This window comes from Alosa alosa, chromosome 8 (assembly GCF_017589495.1).
Source record: "Alosa alosa isolate M-15738 ecotype Scorff River chromosome 8, AALO_Geno_1.1, whole genome shotgun sequence".
NCBI lineage: Eukaryota > Metazoa > Chordata > Actinopteri > Clupeiformes > Clupeidae > Alosa > Alosa alosa.
Window position 1 is genome coordinate 22,378,784 of NC_063196.1, and position 23,079 is coordinate 22,401,862.

Genomic DNA, 23,079 nt, shown 5'->3' on the forward strand with positions numbered 1-23,079 from the left:
TCTACATCTCTCTCTCTCTCCATCTCTCTACATCTCTCTCTCTCTATCCATCCTGCAGACGGGCCCAAGTGACCTTCGGCACTTTGACCCTGAGTTCACCGACGAGCCCGTGTCCAGCTCCATCGGCTGCTCGCCGGACAGCTCGCTGGTGACGGCCAGCATCAAGGAGGCGGCCGAGGCCTTCCTGGGCTTCTCCTACGCGCCCGCCATGGACTCCTACCTGTAGCACGTCAACTCTCTCTCTCTCATACACACACACACACACACACAGGTGGACCTGTATCCCCACACCACCAACGGACTCCCCCTTGCTTGTAGCGCCTCCCTCTGCCATTGGAACCGATTGCATCCCTGCATTGAGAAAACGACCATTCCTTTGGATAATGGACTACTAACTAATGCCCATCGGAACCCTTCTGAATGCCCCCCCCCCCCGTCCTTGGAATGAAGATATTTGCACATGGCTTTAGGCAGCTCAGCAGGCTCTCTTGGCCAATAAGGACCTTTAAACAGAACAACTGAGAGAACTCTCATCATCATCATCATCATTATCATCATTTCCTGATTGTCAAGATTATCATCATCACCATGGTTACCCCTTTTCGTAGGATCCTGTGATGCCTCTGTAGAATGTCACCATATCCAATGGAGGGAGGAATAGAAGGATGAACAGATGAATAGATGATAGAGAGATTATCAAGAGGAGAGAAACTGTGCTAGTGTTTTTTTCTGGTTTTATTTATTTTGTGTCTAATTAGTTTGCCTGTTTTTTGTCCAAGAGTGAGGTGGATGGCCGGAGTGTTAGTGTTACAGAGGTGTGTGTGTAATGTGTGTGTGTGTGTGTGTGTGTGTGTGTGTGTGTGTGTGTGTGCGTGTGTGTCTGAACGGTGCCTTTTCCGGCCACATGTCACCCTTCTGTCGTGGTTGAACTCACACAAACTCCGTATTTATGTTGTTGTTTATGCTGTTGTTGTCGTCGCCATTGTCATTTTTGTCATTTAAATGTTTTTACTAATCACATGACCCGGTTTTAGGTCTGATGATTGTCTGTCATATTTAGGGGCATTCTGTAGTTGTCGTCTGTTGTCTTGTGTCACCTAGCGACAGCTGACATGGCTGTCTGTCACTGTGGCTAAATGTACTGTGTGCAGTCAGCAGTTGTCGCTATGAGATCCTAAAGAAACGCACAGAACGTTTTGTTTGTGTTTTTTGTTTTGTTTTTGTTGACTGGAAGCAGGGTGGCAGAGGTGATGCTGCTACACTTGTGTAAATAGGGACCTGCCGGACCAAAGGATGTCAGAACGAGAAGCCCACCTATCAGACCAGTCACCTTAGTCTTCCAGCCGCCTCTATGATGTAATAATAGGGTTCAGACATGCATTCCAACATTCTGGACCATACATTCCATTTAATATGACTATGTTCCACTATTTAAGTTTGTTTGTATATTTCGAGTCTGTGTACTAGTTTTATTGTATATGGAACAAATACATATATATATATATATATATATATATATATATATATATATATATATATATATATATATATAAAACTGACAAAAGGTATGCTTGTATGTAACAATTACTGTCAGATGTACTGTAAAGTTGTAAAATGTTTGATTTATGTGACCTTGTATGGTTTGCAATAAAAGTTGAATGTTATTTTCCCCAAAGCTTTCGTCCTCAAGGAGATTTGGTTTGGTGTTACTTTCTCTGAGCTTGGAGGGTTATTAGGATTGGACCAGAGAGGAAGTGCTTTTGGTTAGGAGCGCAGTTTCACAAGAGCAGTCTTGCACCACCTCCTTAATACCCCTGGGTCATGACCTCTGGGGCTTATTATCACAAACCACATGCACAATGGTAAACTGCAGACTGCAGTTTCAATCATTCTTTCAATCAATGTCAGTTTTGACATTACAAAACTCAGCACAGGAAATTGAGTAGTTGTGAATTTGAATGTACAGACTCTGACACCCACACTCCTGAATGCACTAAGAAGACCGCTCAGGTTTGTGTCACGGGAGGGCAACCGTGGCGATGACCCCAGGTCCCTGCCCCACTTTCAGGAGAGGTATGGACCTTGACCCCTCGTGTGTGTGTTCACAGGGACTGCAAGTGCGTCATGACTTATGCAATATACACACACTGACGCATGAATGCCCACACACACACAACCACTGCCCTCATTGATAGGACACTTTGTGTCAAAGTCAATGAACCAAATAACAGCCATGGAAATTATGGTAATATCATATTGATTTTTACTGGCAGTGGCTCACAGTACTGTGAACGACAGAATGAGGCTCGTGCAGTGACCGACAAACTCGTCATGAAGCTTATTATTTATGGCCTTTCTTAGGACCACAGAGAGTAGTGAAATTGAGAAATGACCTCAGGCTAGACACACACACACACACACACACACACACACACATGGGCACTGGGCTGTGTTGCTGCTTGCGCCAGAACTACTGTATCTCTTGTGCAGCTGCTTTTGCAATTTGAACTGCCACCTCTGGTATTTTTCCACACAAAGTTTCCTGCTCCTGTCATGCAGAAGCAGAAATGTTCAACTAATGGCACATTTCAACACAGACACAGTCATTTCATGAACCTACCCACCCCACCACTGGCAGCTGAGCTGCTGTGGGACCAATAAAAGGGTACAGGTGATGTTAAAGGTTGTATCAGCGATTTCAGGCCCAAAAAAGGCCCAAACATAAATGATCACATTCATCTAATCTTTCCTAACGATCCACTTGCTGTCTGCCCCATAAGCATGCCGTCAAAAAACGTGTCTCTTTAGGCAGCCTAGGGTCCGAGATCTGTACACAAAAACAATTGCTATCAACAAGGGTTGGCAACCCACTCAAAAACAAAACAAAGGGTTTCAACATATTACGGACGAGATGCGCGTTTAGGAGAGTTTTAATTGGGATTTGAGGGATATGTTCATACAAACATACACACATACATGTGTGCACACCCAGAAGTCCAACACACACACACACACACACAATATGTATACAGTACATGCATGAACAGTATATGTACTTATAATGTGTGTGTGTGTGTGTGTGTGTGTGTGTGTGTGTGTGTGTGTGATGTATGTCTATATGCCATTTCTGAGTCATAGGGCAGGAGGTCTGTCTCCACTCAAGACTCAAGGGACATTTACTGTAGCCATTATGAACAGTAACCTTGATAAGATAAAGATATGTGCTGGACTGGAGTTTGTAGGTTGGACCATAGCTGGACTGTACTTAACCCTTTCATGCCCGTGCCGAACATTCCATTTTTGGTGCTGGATGACCTCCTTACACAAAAAGCCTTATTTCTTGAGTATATTACATACCATCAATGGGCGATACATACCATTGTAATCAGAAGGATCAGTTCTATCAAATGGTGTAAAATATCTATGGTAATGTGTCTCTCTCTGTTTACTAGAACAGTGTTTCTTCATGTGTTGCCTGTGTAGGGGCATATTTAATGTGTTGCCTGTGTAGGGGCATATTTAATGTGTTGCCTGTGTAGAGGCATATTTAATGTGTTGCCTGTGTAGGGGCATATTTCATGTTAATGTGTTGCCTGTGTAGAGGCATATTTAATGAGTTGCCTGTGTAGGGGCATATTTCATATTAATGAGTTGCCTGTGTGGGGGCATATTTCATGTTAATGTGTTGCCTGTGTAGGGGCATATTTCATGTTAATGTATTGCCCGTGTAGGGCACTTTTCATGTGTTGCCTGTGTAGGAGCATATTTCATGTTAATGTGTTGCCTGTGTAGGGGCATATTTAATGTGTTGCCTGTGTAGGGGCATATTTCATGTGTTGCCTGTGTAGGGACATATTTCATGTTAATGTGTTGCCTGTGTAGAGGCATATTTAATGTGTTGCCTGTGTAGGGGCATATTTAATTTGTTGCCTGTGTAGAGGCATATTTTCATTCCACAACTAACTGCTTAGCTGTCCGGGTTATCTGTTCCTAAGCGCTCACACCAACCTGCACCCCACAGGCTTTTAGCAGCCTGTCTTTCTGTCCAGCTCCCCATACACACTCCCCCCCCACACACACACACTCCTGTACCAGCACTCTCAGCTGTCTGTCTGCATTGACCACTGACTTGACACTACACAGACAAAGAAAACAATGTAAATAGTACAACCTGCATGCATGGAACTGTACTGCCATCTGTTGGTAAGATTGGGAATTGATACACTCACACCAGACATGTTTAGTGGTGAATTGATTTATGCACAGACTCAGAGATGATCAAAGGTTGGCTACCACATGCCTTAAATTACTGAGAAATTAATAGAAATCTGCTTATACAGCCGTGGCTTCTTAATTAATCTACAGAAATGTCGCTTAGAGTGGACTGCAGTTCCCTCTGTCTGATCCTCATATTCAGCTTTATAGGAGTCTACACAGTCAAACAGGTTTCAGAGAAATTGTTGCATTCAGTGTGGCCTATTATTGTGTCTTTGTCACCCGAGTAACTGCTGTTACCAGGTAGGCTAACCAAAAAAAGGGACCGGACCATGGCCACGAAGAGTACCACAAGCAGCAGGTGTGTTACCCACCTGCCGGAATCAGATTGTTTTTAGCCAATACGACTCTGTACAGTACTCAAACACAACTCTACTCTATCTGTTCAACTAGTTGTACCCAGCTGCGGAGCCCATGATGCGTGGGCCAAGGATTCTGCACACTGTTCACGTGCTAACCTAGTGGTCAGACAGAGTGCTCAGCTCGTGAACCAATCAGAACAGCCAATTACCTCGCACCGGCGGCAGATGGATCTACGACCGCAAAGAGTGGAGGAGGAACTTTTTTCCTGTCTTTGGAGTTCGGCGGATACTACAAAGACATTTCTCTGTTATTATTGCTACCGTGCGTCCATGAGACTGTAAGACTTTGCAAATGTTTGTGTTTGCCTATCTGCAGTAACATGCGAAGCGTTAGTTATTACACTGCATGAAAATGCACTGTACTGTTCTTCCCAGGCTTCTTCTTCTAACGCATTTAATGCAGCTTCAACCGTTTAACGTTGAAACTTCATTCAAACTATGTTACGTAGGTCTTACTTAGGGCATGGGTGTTTTGTATGTTTCATCTTTGTAACTTTTATACTTTTTAAACTGTTAATTAAAAACTATTCAAAATTTCCCCATAGACTTAACACTGGGCTGATGACATCACAATAGAGCCGTTAAGCAATTACAATCCTATGCCAGGTGGCCAGGCCACAATTTTTTTTTTTTTTTTGTAGGGTGGTAGCGGAAGACTGTCTGTGATTGGCCAATACCGCCCTACTCTGTATGTGATTGGCTGGGATATGCATGAGAATACGCCCTACTCTGTCTGTGATTGGCTGGGGTTATGCATGAATGACAGTTGCTGCCTCTCTGGCTAAATCGGATAAGAACGTTAAAAAATCAAAAGACAAAACTGATGGGCTTCTATCACTAGTATCAGTCATGGGAAATTATAAAATATCCCACCGAAATGTCTGACTATGACATGTTTTAAGCCTGCAGCAAATATACAGTCCTAAACTCCTGGTAATAAATTATGTCAGTGTAACCTGCGTTGTGTTGAACCTGCACGATTCAGCCCTGCACACGCCCGGACTCGAACCCGCGAACAGCAGCACCTCGGATCAGGAGGCAAGCGCGCTAACAACTGAGCCAATAGCCCAGGCCAGTAGCTCTCTTGAGGCGTCGGGGATTGAGGTTTACCAACGTTCCTCAAGCACAGCTAAGCTAACTGGCATCCGTTACACTAGTTCAATTTTATATTACCCTGATAACCTAGTTACCTTAATGCTATCCCTGCTATCTAGCACTACAGGTTGCTATGCTAGTTGTCAGTTTGGTTCTGGCTCACGAAGGATCCACTAGCTAGTAGCTAGCGCTACCTATCAGTAGGGAATTTATAAAAAATAAGTTGAGGGGAAATCCCCCAAACCCCCTTAAATACCGTAACACTTATTCAGCATGTTGACAAGATAGACTGTAAACAAGCTATTTTACAGTATTTGGTTGACAACTTCAACCCTAACCTTAATCAATGCAATCCTTGTTAGCAGGTTGCTATGCTAGTTGTCAGTTAGATTCTAGCTCACGAAGTTTAGATACTACCCATAGATATATATAGAACACCTATCAGTAGGGAATTAAAAAAAATAAGTTGATATAAATAAAATTAGTTGGGGGGAAACCCCCAAACACAAACAACCTATTTTACAGTCTTTGGCTGATAACTTCAACTATCTTTAAAATTGTTCAATGTCCACGACCAGAATGATGATTTGATTACTATCCATCTCCATAGAAACGGATGAGGTTGTAGCCTTCTAGCCTCAGCTGGCCAATCACAGGGCGAGTAGGGCGGGACTCTTCCCCTACCACCCTACAAAAAAAAAATTGCGGCCAGGCCACCTGCAGCAACTGCAAGTCTCAGGCTTTAAGCATACAAACTGTCTCTCTTATGACTACACATCCTGTTCAACTGCTTCCTCTGCCAAAAACTAAATAAAAGTTTCTAAATAAAAGTAATCTCTACAATAATTCACTGTTAAACAATTTAACCCTTTAAACTACTGAACTTTTTAACTGTTCAGCAATTGTAACTGTCACTTGTCATTAGGGTTGCAAAGGGGCGGAAAATTTCTGGTAAATTTCCGGAAACTTTCCGGAAACTTACCATGGGAAGTTAAGCTGGGGAATTTTGGAAATATTCCAAATTGGAAGCTTTCATGGAACTAAAGGGAATAATGGGAATTTACGGAAATTAACATGGAATTTTGGGTAATTCATACTAACTGTTTCGTATACAAACATTAACATTTTGTTTCGTAATAAGCAATATGATTTGTATGTTCGGATTTTTGCTTAGCTTAGCATACAAAGCTAGCTAGCATGCTAGCGGGAATCCCATTCTCTGCCTATGGTTTACTAGTGTGCTAAACTAGCAACACTGAACTGCCCAAGATACACTACACCACTCAACAACAAAATCCAATTGGTTGGAACATTTTTTCCCCATGCATATGAACACACCATAGATTTCCTTTATGTCTAGCAGCCTATGCCGATTGCTGTGTGCATGTGATTGACATATGTGCAGGGTAGAAATTTGACTGAAATTGCATTAAATGAGGTTGTTTTAACTAATATTATGCTGCAAGATGGGGTTTTGTCCACTACATTTAAGTTCCCTGTTATAGACTAACTTGCCATATTAAAAATTCCCAGTTTATTCCCATTAATTCCTGTTTATTCCTGTTAATTCCCATATATTCCCGTTAATTCCCATGGAAAGTTTCCAAAATTCCCAGAATTTTGCAACCCTACTTGTCATCAACTATGACTCCTACCCACTGTAGCTAGTTAGCATTGTTAACATTGTTAGCATGTTAGCATAGTTAATATTGTTAAAAATTTTTTGCAAAACTGCTAGAAAACGTTAGCTAAGTAGCATGGTTAACATAGTTAGCATTAGTTAGCATTTTTAACAAAACTGCTAGAAAACATTAGCTAAGTAGCATGGTTAACATAGTTAACATTTTTAGCAAAACTGCTACAAAACATTACCTAAGTAGCATGGTTAGCACAGTTAACATTGTTAGCAAAACTGCTAGCAAACATTGGAGCCATTCCAACTTTCAGTTATCGTCAAATATCTACCTATACACAGCCATTAAACTATTTGAATATCAACATTCATTAAACTTTCAGTCTGTCAACAACTTTTAAACTATTTACATTCAACTTTTAAACTGTCTACTTTTAAAATGATCATTAAACTATCTATCTATTAAACTAGTTATCTATCAACAACTTTTAAACTATCTACATTCAACTTTTAAACAGTCTACTTTTAAACTATCTATTAAACTAGCTGTCTATCAACAACTTTTAAACTATCTACATTTAACTTTTAAACGGTCTACTTTTAAACTATCAACTTTTATTAAGCTATGCAACCACCATGTCTATCCTAGCATCACCATAGTAACCATCTCTGTATTATCTATTTTAACTATACATGATATTTTACATCTCAACTTTTGCATTTTCATGCACTGGTAATTCCTTGGAATTGCATTTCTAGTTATTAATGTGTAATTGTTGTCGCGTGTGGCGACGCATTTGTTACTTCTTTGAAGGAACTGTAGCGTGTTCAGTATACAATGTTTACTCATGTCTTAAAGGGACAGTACCTCTGCCATGTCAATTAGCACAATTTAGTAACTGTAATAGTTACCATGTCTGCATTTATAATGTATATGTATCTGCACAGAAGGTATTTATATACATATTCAGATGTATATGTATATGTACATATTCAGATGTATATTCAGATGGTAAGCTACAGCTGAGTAGTGGTTATATTCTTATTGTAAAGTGTCAGACTCTTTTCCTGCTTGCATAGAATAATTAAGCTTTATTTCAGGAATACATTAGTATGTGATGTGCACAATGGGTATGTCTTATTCATTCTGTTTATAGAAACCACGGTCTTATGTCAAGAGATCTACTAGATAAGTGGCATGTTTCTGAAATGTGTGAATAAACCAACAGTTTGGAATGTGACATCTTCCTGTTGTTATCGGACAACCTGAGACGATTGCTGCCCAACTAAATCAGCACTAGTACACATCAGTCTTGTGTCGCGTTCATCTCCCAACACCCTCTTTAACACTATCTGCTCAGCCACAGAAGAGAACAGGGACGCCAACTAGCCTAGATTGAAGAGTGGCGTCTTGGAAAATCGAGTCAGCTATAATGGGTATGTGTGGAGTGGGTTCCATATTTCTGTCTCGTTTCTCTTGAAAGTTTGAAGGTGTGTCTGTGGCTTTCTGAGACATGTTGACAGGAAAGAAATCTTATCCTTTTCATCCTTGTTGGAGAGGTGTAAAGTACAGTTGCCCCCAGAATTATTGGCTAAAAAGAGGAATATAAAATCATCTTTTGGAAATTGATCTTAATGTCTTAAGAGTGTGTCCATGAGAGGACCAGGCGGGGGTGATACATGCTACGTCACCGATTTTGATGAAACTTGGACAGTTTGAAGGGTCCACCTAAAAACTCAAAAAGCCAAAATAGTACAAAATTAACAACCCAGGGGGAGTTAGGCCCCCGTCCTTGTTTTAGGCCAAAAAAACTAAAAAAAAAGGCCCACAATTGCATAAAATGTTGACATCCCTCTTGCTGTCAGATTTAAACACAGCAAAGTAACAATCCATGCCATCAAAGGTCCATCCAAGGTTAGTTTAAAACTGGAGTTACAAGGCGTAAGGTGTGACTGGCGTCAGTCACTGCATGTATCCACTATGTCACATGCCTTTTGGCGAATACCTGAATATCTCCGATGAGCAACCTCCTTTTTTCAAAATTCTTTCTGCACATAAAAGGGCCATGTGGACTTAATAAATCAAAAGAAAAATGCTCGGCCTTTTTATTATTTTTGTCGCTGTAACCGCCTAAATAGTGTGATCCAGCCAGTGATTTCAAATACATATCTATTTCAATGATTGGTTGAAACATAATGTTTAGGTAATTTATGGTGGACAAATGGAGATATATTATCATCAATCATGTCTACTGATCTAATCCAAGCTAGATTTAATGTCCTGAGTGCAATATATTCCTTAAGGTAGCTCAAAATGACATCATTGGGTGACATACACCAGTATACCCGTAGGTCCAATATTTGCAAATTTGATATCTCCAACCATAGTCTGTACAGTTCTATGTCTCCAACATATCTCAGGGCTATAAACAGTTATTTGGATTCAAATTGAGTGAGGAGCTACGTCAGATCACGTGATCTTTTCCTGTAGTTTTAGGAGAAGCTGCCATTTTGAACGTCAAGAAATCCGGTTGTCATGGTAATTTGCGGCAGACACAGCGGGAGAAGTGAAGACAGCATCGATAAGCGAGACACAGTGAGAGAAATATTTTGCTTTACATCAATTAGACATGGACAAGGAGAAGACGACAAAGAGAATGTACAGGGAGAAGCTGAATGCCACAGCAAAGCAGCGGTATTTAGAGAAACTTTGTGAAATAAACCAGATCGACCCTTATGAGCTGTCAGCTGGAGAATGGAGCCGCGACATGAATGCTCTACCACCTTGGACTTACATGGACATGGTTAATTACCTTGTGTATGGTGTGAGCTATTACACCAAGTAGCAGTTCAAATGCTACAAGTCCTTGGAAAGCCATGAACAGTTCTGCTGTGGATGGGTGCAAGACCTGCAGATCTACAAGCCTGGAGGCTGTAAGAACACCGTGGTACTTGCTAAGGTAAGGAGCTAAAAGCTATCGATACTAGCTCTAACGTCAAATGCTACATGCTACTAACTACGCTGTTACATTAGCCTAGCATTGTTTCATAAACATTGGACAGTAAACGTCTTCTGCAACTTTTTTTGAGAGCAACTCTATTTTTGCTTGTAAATATGTGTAGAATTGTGTTCGTTTTCTGATTCATAGCCTACTCGCTGCTATTAGTGTGATGTTGAAGTAGGGAAAATATCATGGAGATGGTTAGGCAGAAGGTTTGCCAAATCCCCCAGACACTTCGGGAATCTCCCGGACAGGCTAGCAGCTATAGCAGTGATCCTCACTATTTTTTTCACAAGAGCCACATTGGCAGTGCAAAATCATAAGGAGAGCCACTTTTACGACAACATACTAAGTCACCTTTGCAAATGTGCATTTCTACATATAAATTGGACATCCCACAAAAAAGAAATAACACAGCCAATACATTTTCATTTAAGACCAGATTTGCTTTAATACTGGGATGAGCGGAAGCTGGCATGCATGTCCTTGACTTTCTTCATGCTGTATTTTTAGTATTAGTAGTAGCAGGTTTGACAATACCCCCTTTAGGAAGCACTATTAAGGCTTAATAACTTCCTTTCACCTTCAATACTGTATTTGGGTGAAGGGGGAAGTGTAATTCAGATGTTTGCGTTTTTGTAGTGCAATATTGTATGTTTATGAAGCACATTTGAAACAATGTATTGACTGTTACCACAGTGGGTCCCATTTAGAAGTGGCCACTTCATTCGTGCTGCGTGAAATGTATTACAACTTATCGCCACAAGGTGGCAGTTTAAGTCCGCTATAGCATTTGTAAACAGGGCAGCGGATTGCATTCAAAGGCATTGCAGTGGCAGTGAGATACTGTAAGCAGAACGAAACTTAAGATCACCTCGTTGAAGTCATACAGTAGACTAGGCTAAATCAGAGCCTACTTTTGTTTTTATCAGAGATGATGGCCTTTGGCGAAAGGCCATCTGCGAGCCACCAATTTGGCGAAATCTGCGAGCCACCAATTATAGCTTGACGAGCCGCGCAATGAGTAACACTGGGCTATAGTGACTCACTGATGGCGCTTATGATATACTACTTCTCTAATTTATTTACTTTATTTAATCTTTTTACAGGTCATGCATTCACAGCGCCTCAGTCAACCTCCTCTGACACCCTGGGTCATTCTTGCACCTTCTGGGGAGGCGGTGTCCGCTCACTGCATCTGCATGGCTGGTGTAGCTGAGTCTTGCACTCATGTTGGGGCCCTTCTTTTCAAGGTGGAAGCATCAGTGCGACTAAAGGAACAGGCCACAGTGACTGATGAACCAGCCTACTGGATGTTACCAGGCAACATCAACAAAGTCCATCCAGAGGTTGGTCACAAGATAGACTTCACATCAGCTGCAGCCAAACGCTCGCTTCCTTGAACAGCGTCATCGATGGTGAGAGCCACAGCAGACCTGCTTTCAGAACACGTGCAACCAAAGCTACAACTCTGACCCCAGCACCAACATCAGAAGACATGGACAAGATCTACAGTGACATACACAGAACAGGCACAAGGTCAGTTTTTCTCAGTGTGACGCCAAGGTACTGTGATGAATACCGTGACCCCACTCTCTCCATCAGAGACTTGAAGTCCCTGGCAAATCTGCATGGTACATGCACACTTGACACCTCTGATTTCTCAGCTCTGCGCCAGCACTGCCAGGCGTTAGGAGTCATTGCTAATATTACAGACATACAGGCAGCACAGATCGAGCAAAGGACAAGGGGGCAGCACACATCCTCGCTGTGGTTTGCGGCACGAGCAGGGAGAATTACAGCCTCCTCCATGCACAGTGTTTATGCCACCGACATCCACTCACCAGCCCTGTCTACTGTGAAGAGAGTCTGCTACCCTCAGCGCGGCCCAGGAACAGCAGCCACCACTTGGGGCATCAAACAGGAGGAGAGGGCGAGGCAGGAATACATTTCCAGGACCAACCAAAAACACCACAACCAGTGGTGCAGAAAAATTTTGTAAATCCTGCATTTCCACAAGTAGGAGCATCACCAGATGCAATTGTGGAGTGCACTTGCTGTGGAAAAGGCTGCATTGAGATCAAGTGTCCTGCGAAATACAAGGACAGCACCATTCTTGATGCATGCTCCTCCAACGACAGCAGCTTCCCTCTGTATTAGAAAGGGCAGATGCATCTGAAAACAAGTCATCCATACTACAGCCAGGTCCAGACACAAATGTTTGTTACAGAGAGGATGTACTGTGACTTTGTTGTCTGGACAAAGAGGGACTGTGCGTTTCTGCGCATTTTCCAAGGCCGAGCATTTTGGGAGCCACGTCTACAGAAGGCCCAGGAGTTCTTTACTGAGGTGTGTCTCCCAGAACTAGTGGCAAAACACTTCACAAAACAACCTACCTCCCAAGCATCAGCATCCTGCAGTGGGGCTTGTGGACACCCTCCCCACTAACGCTCCTTGGCTTTGCCAACTTTACTTTAGCAATAACATAATATCAACTTTTTACCTTCTCATCTTGTTTTCTTCCTCACCCCCCACCACCATTAATGTTTACATCAATTTAACTGAAATGTTAATAGTAAATTATTCGTTTACACTGGCCTCTTCTTACTATTTACGATTTACGTTTGCACTGCTTGTTCATGCACTACTTATTATTTCACTACATGTTCTTGCACTTTGCATGTTTTTCCTGATGGTTATTCAAACACATCTGTTTTTTTAACCTACCTGTAAATAAAACACAGTAAAATCAAACATGTTTCAAATGTTTATTTCACACTCACAGTCAAAGCATAAATTTGTTTTATACATTTCAAATAATGACACTTTCACACATGTTGGTAAGGGCACAACAAATGATTACAATCTTGTCTAAAAACGTTACAGCCTCACCCTCACAAGGCAGAATCATATGGATGGGTACTACTGTGTGTAAGACTCTGTACTTGTTGCGGACAAGACCAATCACTCTCTCCACATGAATTCTAAGGTGAGCTATAGCCCTGGTCTCCTCAACATCTTTTGCAGTCTGGGCTCTTGCATGAAGATTAGACGGTTTTTCAATGAAAATTTAGAAACAATCCACAATTGCAGCAACATGCTTTCCAAATGATTCGATGAACTGGTGGGGCATACTAACCATCAAACAGTCTCTGCTTGGCCAGTGCACAATTAGAGACAGGCGGGCATACAACACTTCAATAGTCTGTTGAAAAGCAACACCGACTGTTGTTCTGTGAACTTGAAACAGGTGACTGAGGTGTTGAAAAGGCAGGTCTAACCTGAGACGCATCAGGGTCAACAGGACGCACTGGAATGCTGTAAGCTTCCTCTTTCCTTGATGGATATATGGTAGGATGTTGAGCAACATTGCCTGAAAAATTGCGAAGTTAGGAAGTCCAGTGTAGTACTTCACTTTCTCATCATCACCCCTCAGAAACCTTTCATCCATCCTGTATTCCTCAAGCTCCTCCTTCAGATGTCTGTTCTCCTCCAACAGACTGACGATCAGGGCTTGCCTCGAAGTGCAGAATTCACATTCTGCACTGGTCATGACTGGCTGCTCAGCATCCAGGTCCTCTGGAAGCTCTTGCAGCGGCTCAGCATCCATGTCCTCTGGTTGCACCTGGGGTGGCTCAGCATCCAGCTCCTCTGGATGCGGCAGCTCAGCATCCAGGTTCTTTGGTTGCACCTGCAGTGGCTCAGCATACAGATCCTCAGCCACCACCTTTCGCTTCAGGCTCCGCTGAAACCTTGCCTCATCAGTCATCTGAACATCATCATGGCCCAACAACAAAGATGGCTTCCAGTCAGGGTGATTCTCCAGCATTTCATAGGATGGTTCACCTAAAGTAGAGTAATTATGAAAAGGTGTGAATTTACATGATGCATGAGGTCTTGCTCTTGGGTGCTCCTTGTTGGTGCCCCCCACCCAATCCCAATCCTCCCCCACCTTTTTTATGCAGCCCTTGCCACTTAATCTACTAAACCCCTCTTCTACTGCACTTTTACCCCCCCCCCCCCCCCGCCCCCATTAATGCACAAATAGGCTGACACTAGACATAATTTCACTGCATTTCTTACTTCCAGTAACTATATGCATGTGACAATAAACTTCCTTGTATCCTTGTATCTGGTAGACCCATTACACAACCCATTACTGTAATTGGCAAAAAACAAAAACAAAGGTAAGCTGGCATAACAAAGGTGAACATTAAGGTGACAAGTAGTAGAGGGAAGTGAGGGAAGTGTGCAAAGTTAGCAAGGAGAACCACTGTGTTGTGAAACAAACACATCAGAGACAAACTTAAATATCATGTCCATCTCAAAATATGTTGTATATAGCGCAGCCAACGTTACAAAGTTGGCAGTTTATGTTTGCTGCTACAGTTTATGTTACAAAGTAGCACAAGCAAGTAGGTGGCTAACGTAGTATCATAGCTAACGTTAGTAGCGATATCAGAGTAAAGTTTACGTAGCCTAACAAGGACACATACTCTTTAGATAGATAGACTAGCTTAAGCAGTCAACAAAATAAACACATTTTATGAAATATATTGAGAGCTTACCCGAGTGAAAATGCTGAGAACACACTCGCATACTCTTCGAAATGTTGTCGAAAGTGATGTCCCTTCTTCTCATCGCTGCTACCCAGGCCATTCGACGTCTCTTAGTCACCTCAGCAACTTGCTCTCCATACATCCTTTTCCATAAAGGGAACCGAAAAAAACGGACTCCAGTCTTGTTCCCCTGTTGATCGTTCGACCTGCTGTGGCAGTTCTTCACGCAGCATGTTGTAGGCATTGCGAAACACAAAGTACCAAAAATCTCCGTTGTGCTTCTCTATCTATCGGTGACAGCCGAGGTAGCTTGAGGCTTGACGTTCAAAATGGCGTTGGGGGCGGGGCTAAAAAAACATGACAACTACTCCTCACTCTCAATAATAACTTGTAACATTTTGGTAGCCAAAGGTCAAGGTCACTGTGACCTTATGGATTTCCCTTTGTGGTGGATAAATCTCAAAAAATCCATGACGTAATTTAATATGTGATACAAATATTCACTTTGACTCCAAGATAAGATAAGATAACAGATAACAAATATTTGAATCTGGTGGTCAAAGGTCGAGGTCAAGGACCTTGCAAATTATATATCATAAATGCCTGTAGGGATGTTTTTTCAAATTTGGTACAAATATTCACTTGCACTTTTGTCATTCATCGGTGACCTCCAGAAGGCTCAACAGTGGTATCTGGACTCTCAGACCCAGCTCCCTCCACACTCATGATAGGTTGTCTACCAACCAATACCGACACATTTTTTGGTAATTTGTCTTCTTTGCTGTGGCCGTTTATGATCCGATCAACAACACAGCCAAGCTAACTGAATCCCTTGATGCGGGCACCTTTTGCTGTGGCCATTTATGATCCCATCAGCAACTATACAACAAACAAAACACCAACCCTTAATGAGGGCACCAAAAAGTACCACCAAAGTCTTTGGTCATTCCTCTACTTTGCTCCCACAGTTTCTGATCCAATCAGCAACATAACCAGACCAACTGTAAGCCCTTGATGTGGGCACCCACAAATACCTACATATTCTTCAGTCAATCCTCTTCATTGTTGTGGCGGTTTATTATCTGATCATTAACATACCCAGTCAAACCGCAAGCCTTTGATGCAGACACCAACAAATACCAGCAAATATTTAGTACCAACTACCAACCAATGTCACAAATTCTTCAGTCATTCCTGTTTTTGCTATGCCCATTTATGATCCGTTCAGCAACATACCAACATACCAAGCAATATCATAAATTCTCCAGTCATTCCTCTTCATTACTGTGGACACTTATGATCTGATCAACAACATACACAGACGACCACGCCAAGCCCTTTGATGTAGGCACCAACAACTGCCACCCCAGAAACACAGCAGCAGCGTCTCAGAGTCAATTCAGGTTACAACATGACCCAAAATAGCATGTGAGTGCCATAGCCATTGGCTTGCCTTTTCAGCAGCCTCCGATATTTGTTACAGCTCCTTTCAGTGACCGTCCTCAAAAAAAGTCACAGAAGTTTTGTGGCTGATTATATTTGGGTGGTGAAAGGTCAATATTATTCTGACCTCACAAAAAAAAAAAACTATTTCACTATTCACTAAAAAATATTTTTACAACTTGAACATGATATCCTGGAAACACAAGAGTATTGTTATTATTGTTATTATCACATGATAATAACATTGTTATTTTTCATGTGATAAATTGTTTTAACATGGGAAAATGTTGATCTAGCTTGGCATTACTCCATTAGCCCAACACAGCAGACAGCAGTCATATGCAGGAATTAAAGTGGGAGGAACGCAGTTCCGCCACCTCGGATAATTTAATAATAAATATATTCTTTCATACCAACGATATAGCGCGATTATATTGTTAAAATAAATGGGTAGTTAATTTTCGCGTGTACAGAGATGACCAAGAAGCTATCAATTCTTGTCCAAAAAGTATTGCTACACCACGATACTCAATATGTTGTCCAACGGTGAGTAATTTTTCCCGTTGCAATCGACACTGGATTTTAGGGGAGCCCACCTGCCAAATCCCACTTTAACCACTGGTCATATGGCATGCAATGGAAACAGATTCACAAGTAATGTACATTATCATGTTTTCAATGTTTCAGACACATTTCCTTGTGGGACCCTAACATGAAGCTAGGTGGTTATACCATGTCAGAGTGTCTGCTTTAAAACAACTTGTACTAATAAGCAGGGTCTACAGACATGTTTTTACGATGGATGGACATCGAGGTACAGTAGGCTACAAAACAAGTAAAGCCCAGGAGAGTACTGCCTGACTTGCTATATATACGAACACTCAATACCCAAAGTAACCATCACGTCCTTGTCCACGGGGACAGCCATGGCCTACTAGTTAGTGCTTCGGCCTTGTAACTGAAGGGTTGCCGGTTCAAACCCCGACCAGTAGGAACGGCTGAAGTGCCCTCGGGGACTCATTGGTCCCCGAGCGCCGTTAGAAGGTTTTAAAAAATTATCTGTGTGGGCTAAAACACTGTTTACGTGTGGTCGAAAGACCCAAAATAAAATATCTGGGTATGTGTGTACAGGGCCTAAGTTGTGCTAAATTTGAAATAACTCCCTCAAGGTGTTTCCAGGATATTGTGTTCAAGGTGTAAAAATACAGTAGGCATGTTGTTTTTTTGAGAGGTCACAGTAACATTGACCACTTAAATCTAATCAGTTCATCTTTGAGTATAAGTGACTGTATGTGCCGAATTTGAAAGAAAAAAAAAACTTCCTATAGGCATTCCTCACAAGAATGTGAGGTCACAATGACCTTGACCTATGACCTTTGACCATCAAATTCAAATGAATTTGTTATCTGTGAGTGAAAGGCCCTTTCCGAAACTAGCTACACTCTCTCCCTAGCCACTTGCCCTCCTAACCATAGTAGGAAACTGATCAGTATTTATACCAGACATGAGTCTCTACACTAGCCTAGAAATCTAGACGCACCCTAGCGGCGGCAAATTAATTTGCTCAGCCTGTACATCTAGTATCAAACCATAGGGATTTCTATTGGCTGACGCCGTGGACCTCATCCAATCACAGCGCCCTATTTTGTTAGAGAGTCTTAAGGCGGGCTTAACAGGATAACGACAGTCCTGCGACGGTGAACAACAAGGAAGGTGGCTATGGCTGGTGGCCGGTTGTTTGAATCGGCGTTGGCGTCAACTTTGGAGAAGTTGGACTTCTTCTTTTTTTCTTTGAAAGTTGAGCAACACAATGCACTTCGTCATTCCTTTCGAAGAAGGATGTATTTGCCGTTTTGCCGACCGGATACGGATATGGTCGTAGCGCTGGCCTATTGCATGCCTAGGCAGTTTGAAAGACAATTCTCTGCCCGCCCCTTGGATTAAGCGAGGTGAATGGTTCGATGCCAGACTATACATTTCAATGATATAGGATGGCCCGCCAGGCTATCTCTACACTACAGTCATGGTGACCCTCAATATTTACATCAGTCTACATTCTTTTGTAACCTTATTCAATCAAATTATTTAAAAGTGCATTGTTTGAAATTGGAATACAATAAATATGCTGCCTTTATCTTTTATCTTATTATTGGTTTACAAAAGTTAGGCTACATTAAGCAATGACTTCTGGGAATTTTAAAACCGAATGCGTCTACTTCCTTCAGCACGGGGAATTGCCGATCTAGCATGCCTTGATCCTCAGAATTTTCCCCTTATAAAAGCTAATAAACTGCCCCCAAATGCACTTCGAAACATAAGAGAATGTCTGCTTAAGTGAAGGTGCTACGGTTGAAAATCTACAGTCGGAATTGACACATCTCGCCACGCACTGGGACAGCCTGAAAAAGTCTCCTCAACGAGTATACAGTCAAAGCGTCGGACTTTATGATGCCGCGGAGATATAGGAAGATACAGAAATAAACCTGGTAAGCAAGAAATGTGCTACCTGCAAGAATTGTGCAATCTGTTGCTATTTCCTTCTCCAGCAGTTAAACCTCTTTACCTGTGCCTACAACTATATATGGTTAGCAAATGAATTCCTACTAACACTGTCATGTACTCAAGTGGCATGCAAACTGAGTTTTTCCACTCCTAAATTAATCAAGAATCGCCTAAGGACACGATTGTCACAGGATAATTTTGAGGCCTTTATGCTGATGGCGACAGAGAAAGAGGTCCTATAATTAACTTGGATGCTGATGACGTGATAGACAGGATTGCGGAGAAGAGCAAGCTCCTTCGCACCTTGTTAACTGCATGACGTTAATTAAGACACGTTTGTGGAGCGGCTGCTCGGATAGGTTTCCCGTTTACCAACAAAACTACATTCGCGCGCAGCCGTGGGGCAGAAGACGCTTGGTGCCACAACGTTATAAACTTACCTAAACTTAGACCTAAATAGTAGACCTAAATAGTCGGCTGCTGTAAGCTACAATCAGAATTTTTTATATACCCCTGGTCCCCTGTTGTCTCAATGATAATAACATCTCATTTCAGGCTATATTTCAGAGTTTGCCGTTCATTTGCATTAACATCGTATTTTGTCATTTTTGGCGAAGACATGCATTCCTTTAGGGATATTGAACATATTGAACATTCTCTAACCATTGTGATTTCAATTTTTTTTTCAAAATAAATTTTGTTCTTTTCATGGAGAGCACTGCTCTATCGTGTTTTATGGTACTTTCTGCCTCTTGCGCACGCATGTTTTCGTGACGTTGCATAGAAATCCATGTATTCTAGGCTATTCTTTTTTTTTCATATTTTTCATATTTCATATTGCATTCATTTTTTTGAAGTTGTGCATTGATATATCCATGTTCTTGGTTCAGTCTTTATGCATATTAAAGTTAGAGTTCATGACCAATGGGGCTACAAATGTGTTATGTCCGTGCATGTGAAGTTATATCTGTGTGTTGCGGGCACATGCACGCGTGTGCATGCGCGTCACCGTGTGGGCCACTGGTTGGTGAAAATCCCAGTCCATCACTGTTCCCACCAGAGTACACACCGTAACTGAGGGGAGTGGGTAGGGATTGGTTTCAGAAAGGGCCAGTGTGAATGTTTGTATCACATTTGAAATTATGTCAGGGATATTTAGAGGTTTATTCACCACAATGGGATGTACATAAGGTCACAGTGACCTTGACCGTTGACCTTTGACTATCAAACTCTTACAAGTTATTATTTGAGTCCAAGTGACTGTTTCTAGCCCTGAGATATGTTGGAGAGATCACATTTGCAAAAATTAGACCTACGGGTATACTGGTATGTCACCCGATCACCGATGATGTCATTTTGAGCTACCTTAAGGAATGTATTACACTCAGAACGGCAACAAACAGCAGAACAGCTTGGATTTGATCAGTAGACATGACTGATGATAATATATCTCCATTTGTCCACCATAAATGACCTAAGCATTATTTTTCAACCAATCATTGAAGTAGATATGTATTTGAAATCACTGGCTGGATCACACTATTTAGGCGGTTACCACAAAAAAAATAATAAAAAGGCCGAGCATTTTTCTTTTGATTTATGAAGTCCACAGATGGCCCTTTCATGTGCAGAAAGAATTTTGAAAAAAGGAGGTTGCTCATCGGAGATATTCAGGTCTAAATATTGCTATTTTTTGGGTATTCACCCAAAAGCATGTGACATAGTGGACATGTGCAGTCCTGGACTGACACCCGTCACAACTTACGCCTTGTCACTCCAGTTTTAAACTAACCTTGGATGGACCTTTGATGGCATGGATTGTTACTTTGCTGAGCTTAAATCTGACAGCAGGAGGGATGCAATTTTGGGCCTTTTTTTCAGGTTTTTTGGCCTAAAACAAGGAGGGGGTCCTAACTCCCCCTGGGTTGTTTCAAATTTTGTACTATTTTGGCTTTTTGAGTTTTTAGGTGGACCCTTCAAACTGGCCAAGTTTCATCAAAATCGGTGACGTAGCATGGATCACCCCCGCCTGGTCCTCTCATGGACACACTCTTAAGGCCCAAGGACATCCAGCAGCCTTATTGCATTCTGTGGGGAGAACTCTCTAGAGTATCCCTTAACCCCCAAACTGACTTAAGACACTCAAAAAGTCTCCTACTTCCATGTACATTTTAATTTAAACTAGGTCAATTTGTTTATTATTTATTTACATATAGGTTTAGTCAGAGTTTTTTTTTTTTCAGGATTTATTCATTTTATTTTTTTAGTCATTTTGTGTGTCAACGATTTCCGGGACACCGAAAATCACAAAACTTGGACAAGTGGACAAGCTGTCTCAGTAAATTTTTTGTGAAGGAGCATAGGCTAAATTTTGATATGGTTTGATCAGGCTGTGTAACTGTGAATGGGTATAGGCGCCTTATATGGCCTCTCAATGGTCAATCCGGGCTTACTTCATGCAGAGTTGTTTGTGTGTGAGTGCATGTATGTGTGCATGTTCTTGTACATCTGTGTGTGTGCACGTACTTGTGTGCCAGTATGTGTGTCTGTGTGAATATCTGTGTGTGTGTTTAGGCATCTGTATGTGTGAGTGTGTGTGTGTAAATGTAACAAGTCTGCATACTAGAAGCTAAGAAGTCCTATTCATTTCAAAGAGTTTGAGTAGGAGGCTACTGATCTTAAAATCTTACTGGATCTAACATGAAATACATGAAACTACCAACAGAGGGCTCTTTACATCCATTTGCAACTGACAACAGAATTTCTAAAAAGCAGGCTAAGTATTAGGGCTGTCAATGTTGTTGAAAACATGTAATTGAATTAATTATATACTCTGTGATTAATTAATCTAATATTTTTTTTGCTGTGAAAGTATTTTAAATATTTACATTCAAATGAATCATTGAATAATCAGCATTAGTGACACTAAAGTTCAAAAGCTCTTTTATTATTATTTTCACTGTTCAAATAATGGCCATAATAATCTATGACAGGGGTCTCAAACTCAAATGAGCTGGGGGCCACTTCGGCCAACGTCATCTGATTGGAGGGCCACGTCAGTCTTAAAGAATAATACAAAAAAGAACGGCTATTTCTGAAAATGCAATGATTTTTTTTTAAATACTACACAAAACTGCAAAGAGAAAGTGCAAATCTTTTTATCTCTTTTTAGACACCTGTGCTAACAACCTTAGCTTATAAATAAAATAATGAAAAGATATTAATACAAATGATAAAAAACAAAAAGCATAAAAACAGGTATGTGTGTGTTTCACTCCAAATAAAAAAAAAATCTTCTCATATCTTATTTAAACCTGCATGGCAAACTTTAGACACCATGGTTAAGAAAACAACACCATTGGATTTTGACATCAAACTTTCAAAAGGCTTGAAAGTGGTCTTTGTAAGGCTTTGTAAGGCTTGAAAGTCCTACTGCAAATCTTTGAGTATAAAAAAAAGTTTATGAATGGGGTAAATGTATCTAATTTGCCACTGGATGGCAAGCACCTCAAATTATGCACCTTTCAGTAAATACTGGATGCTGAACATATTTGAGCAGGTTTACAGGTTTTGTCATATTACCCATATACTGTATCAAATTAACAGGAAAACAGTAGGCCTAAGATGTAAACCAACAATAGTAAACTATTACTAGCCTATAACCACAAACCGTTATTATAGGCCTACAATAAAGTAGCCTGGTCAAATCGGTTCCTATCGTGGGTGACTTTGTTCTTCAGAGCCCTATTTTTACTACCCCTGCTGTCTGTACCACGTCCATCACGGACACTATCATCCCGATTACCACTGCCACCTCCGGCTATGTTGGGCAGAGGGTCGAAATAAGCATGGTAGGGCCTATGCTTAGTGGACACTGTCGTATACACGCAAAGACTCCTCTCCATTCACAGACGCACCGTGACTATCACTGTCAATAGACGATCGATCATAATCTCCAAAAGGCAGATATTCTCCTTCAGAATCAGAATCTAGGTGAATAACATAGCCTACCCAAGACTTCATCACACGTGAACGTTTTTTCAACATTTGGTGTAGGTCTATTTCTGCTTCAATTTGTGCAAAACTATGGCCTGCATCGCTTCCGCGTCATTACAAACAAATGCACGTCTTCATGTTTCACGCGTGTAATACAAGTAGGCCTATTTCCTGAAAACCTTGTGCAGCAAATTTGGGCTTGAATCGAAGCT

At 41.4% G+C, this 23,079-nt stretch overlaps 2 protein-coding genes across 6 annotated transcripts in view; one reads left to right on the forward strand and one right to left on the reverse strand.

The window, feature by feature from the left end:
* sgk1 (serum/glucocorticoid regulated kinase 1) overlaps positions 1-884 on the forward strand; it is a 48,563-nt gene extending 47,679 nt beyond the window's left edge. For all 5 annotated transcript variants that reach the window (XM_048250168.1, XM_048250169.1, XM_048250171.1 and 2 more), the window contains one exon: positions 59-884. In XM_048250168.1, the coding sequence (XP_048106125.1) occupies positions 59-226 (168 nt within the window). In that variant the 3' untranslated portion in view covers positions 227-884. The remainder of the gene's footprint in view (positions 1-58) is intronic.
* Positions 885-13,121: 12,237 nt separating this feature from the next.
* On the reverse strand, positions 13,122-15,260 carry LOC125299610. The gene is made up of 2 exons (XM_048250941.1): positions 14,936-15,260; positions 13,122-14,213 (listed from the first exon to the last, which is right to left on the reverse strand). Exons 1-2 carry the CDS (start codon positions 15,168-15,170, stop codon positions 13,438-13,440), a joined length of 1,011 nt encoding a protein of 336 aa, XP_048106898.1. The 5' UTR covers positions 15,171-15,260; the 3' UTR covers positions 13,122-13,437.
* Positions 15,261-23,079: the final 7,819 nt, after the last annotated feature.

Bases quoted from the DNA above. Each gene is read 5' to 3' on its own strand.
- LOC125299610 (XM_048250941.1), bottom strand. From the start codon at position 15,170: ATGCCTACAACATGCTGCGTGAAGAACTGCCACAGCAGGTCGAACGAT. The intron at 14,214-14,935 runs GTAAGCTCTCAA...ACTCTACTTTAG, and splicing joins TTCTCAGCATTTTCACTCGG to GTGAACCATCCTATGAAATG.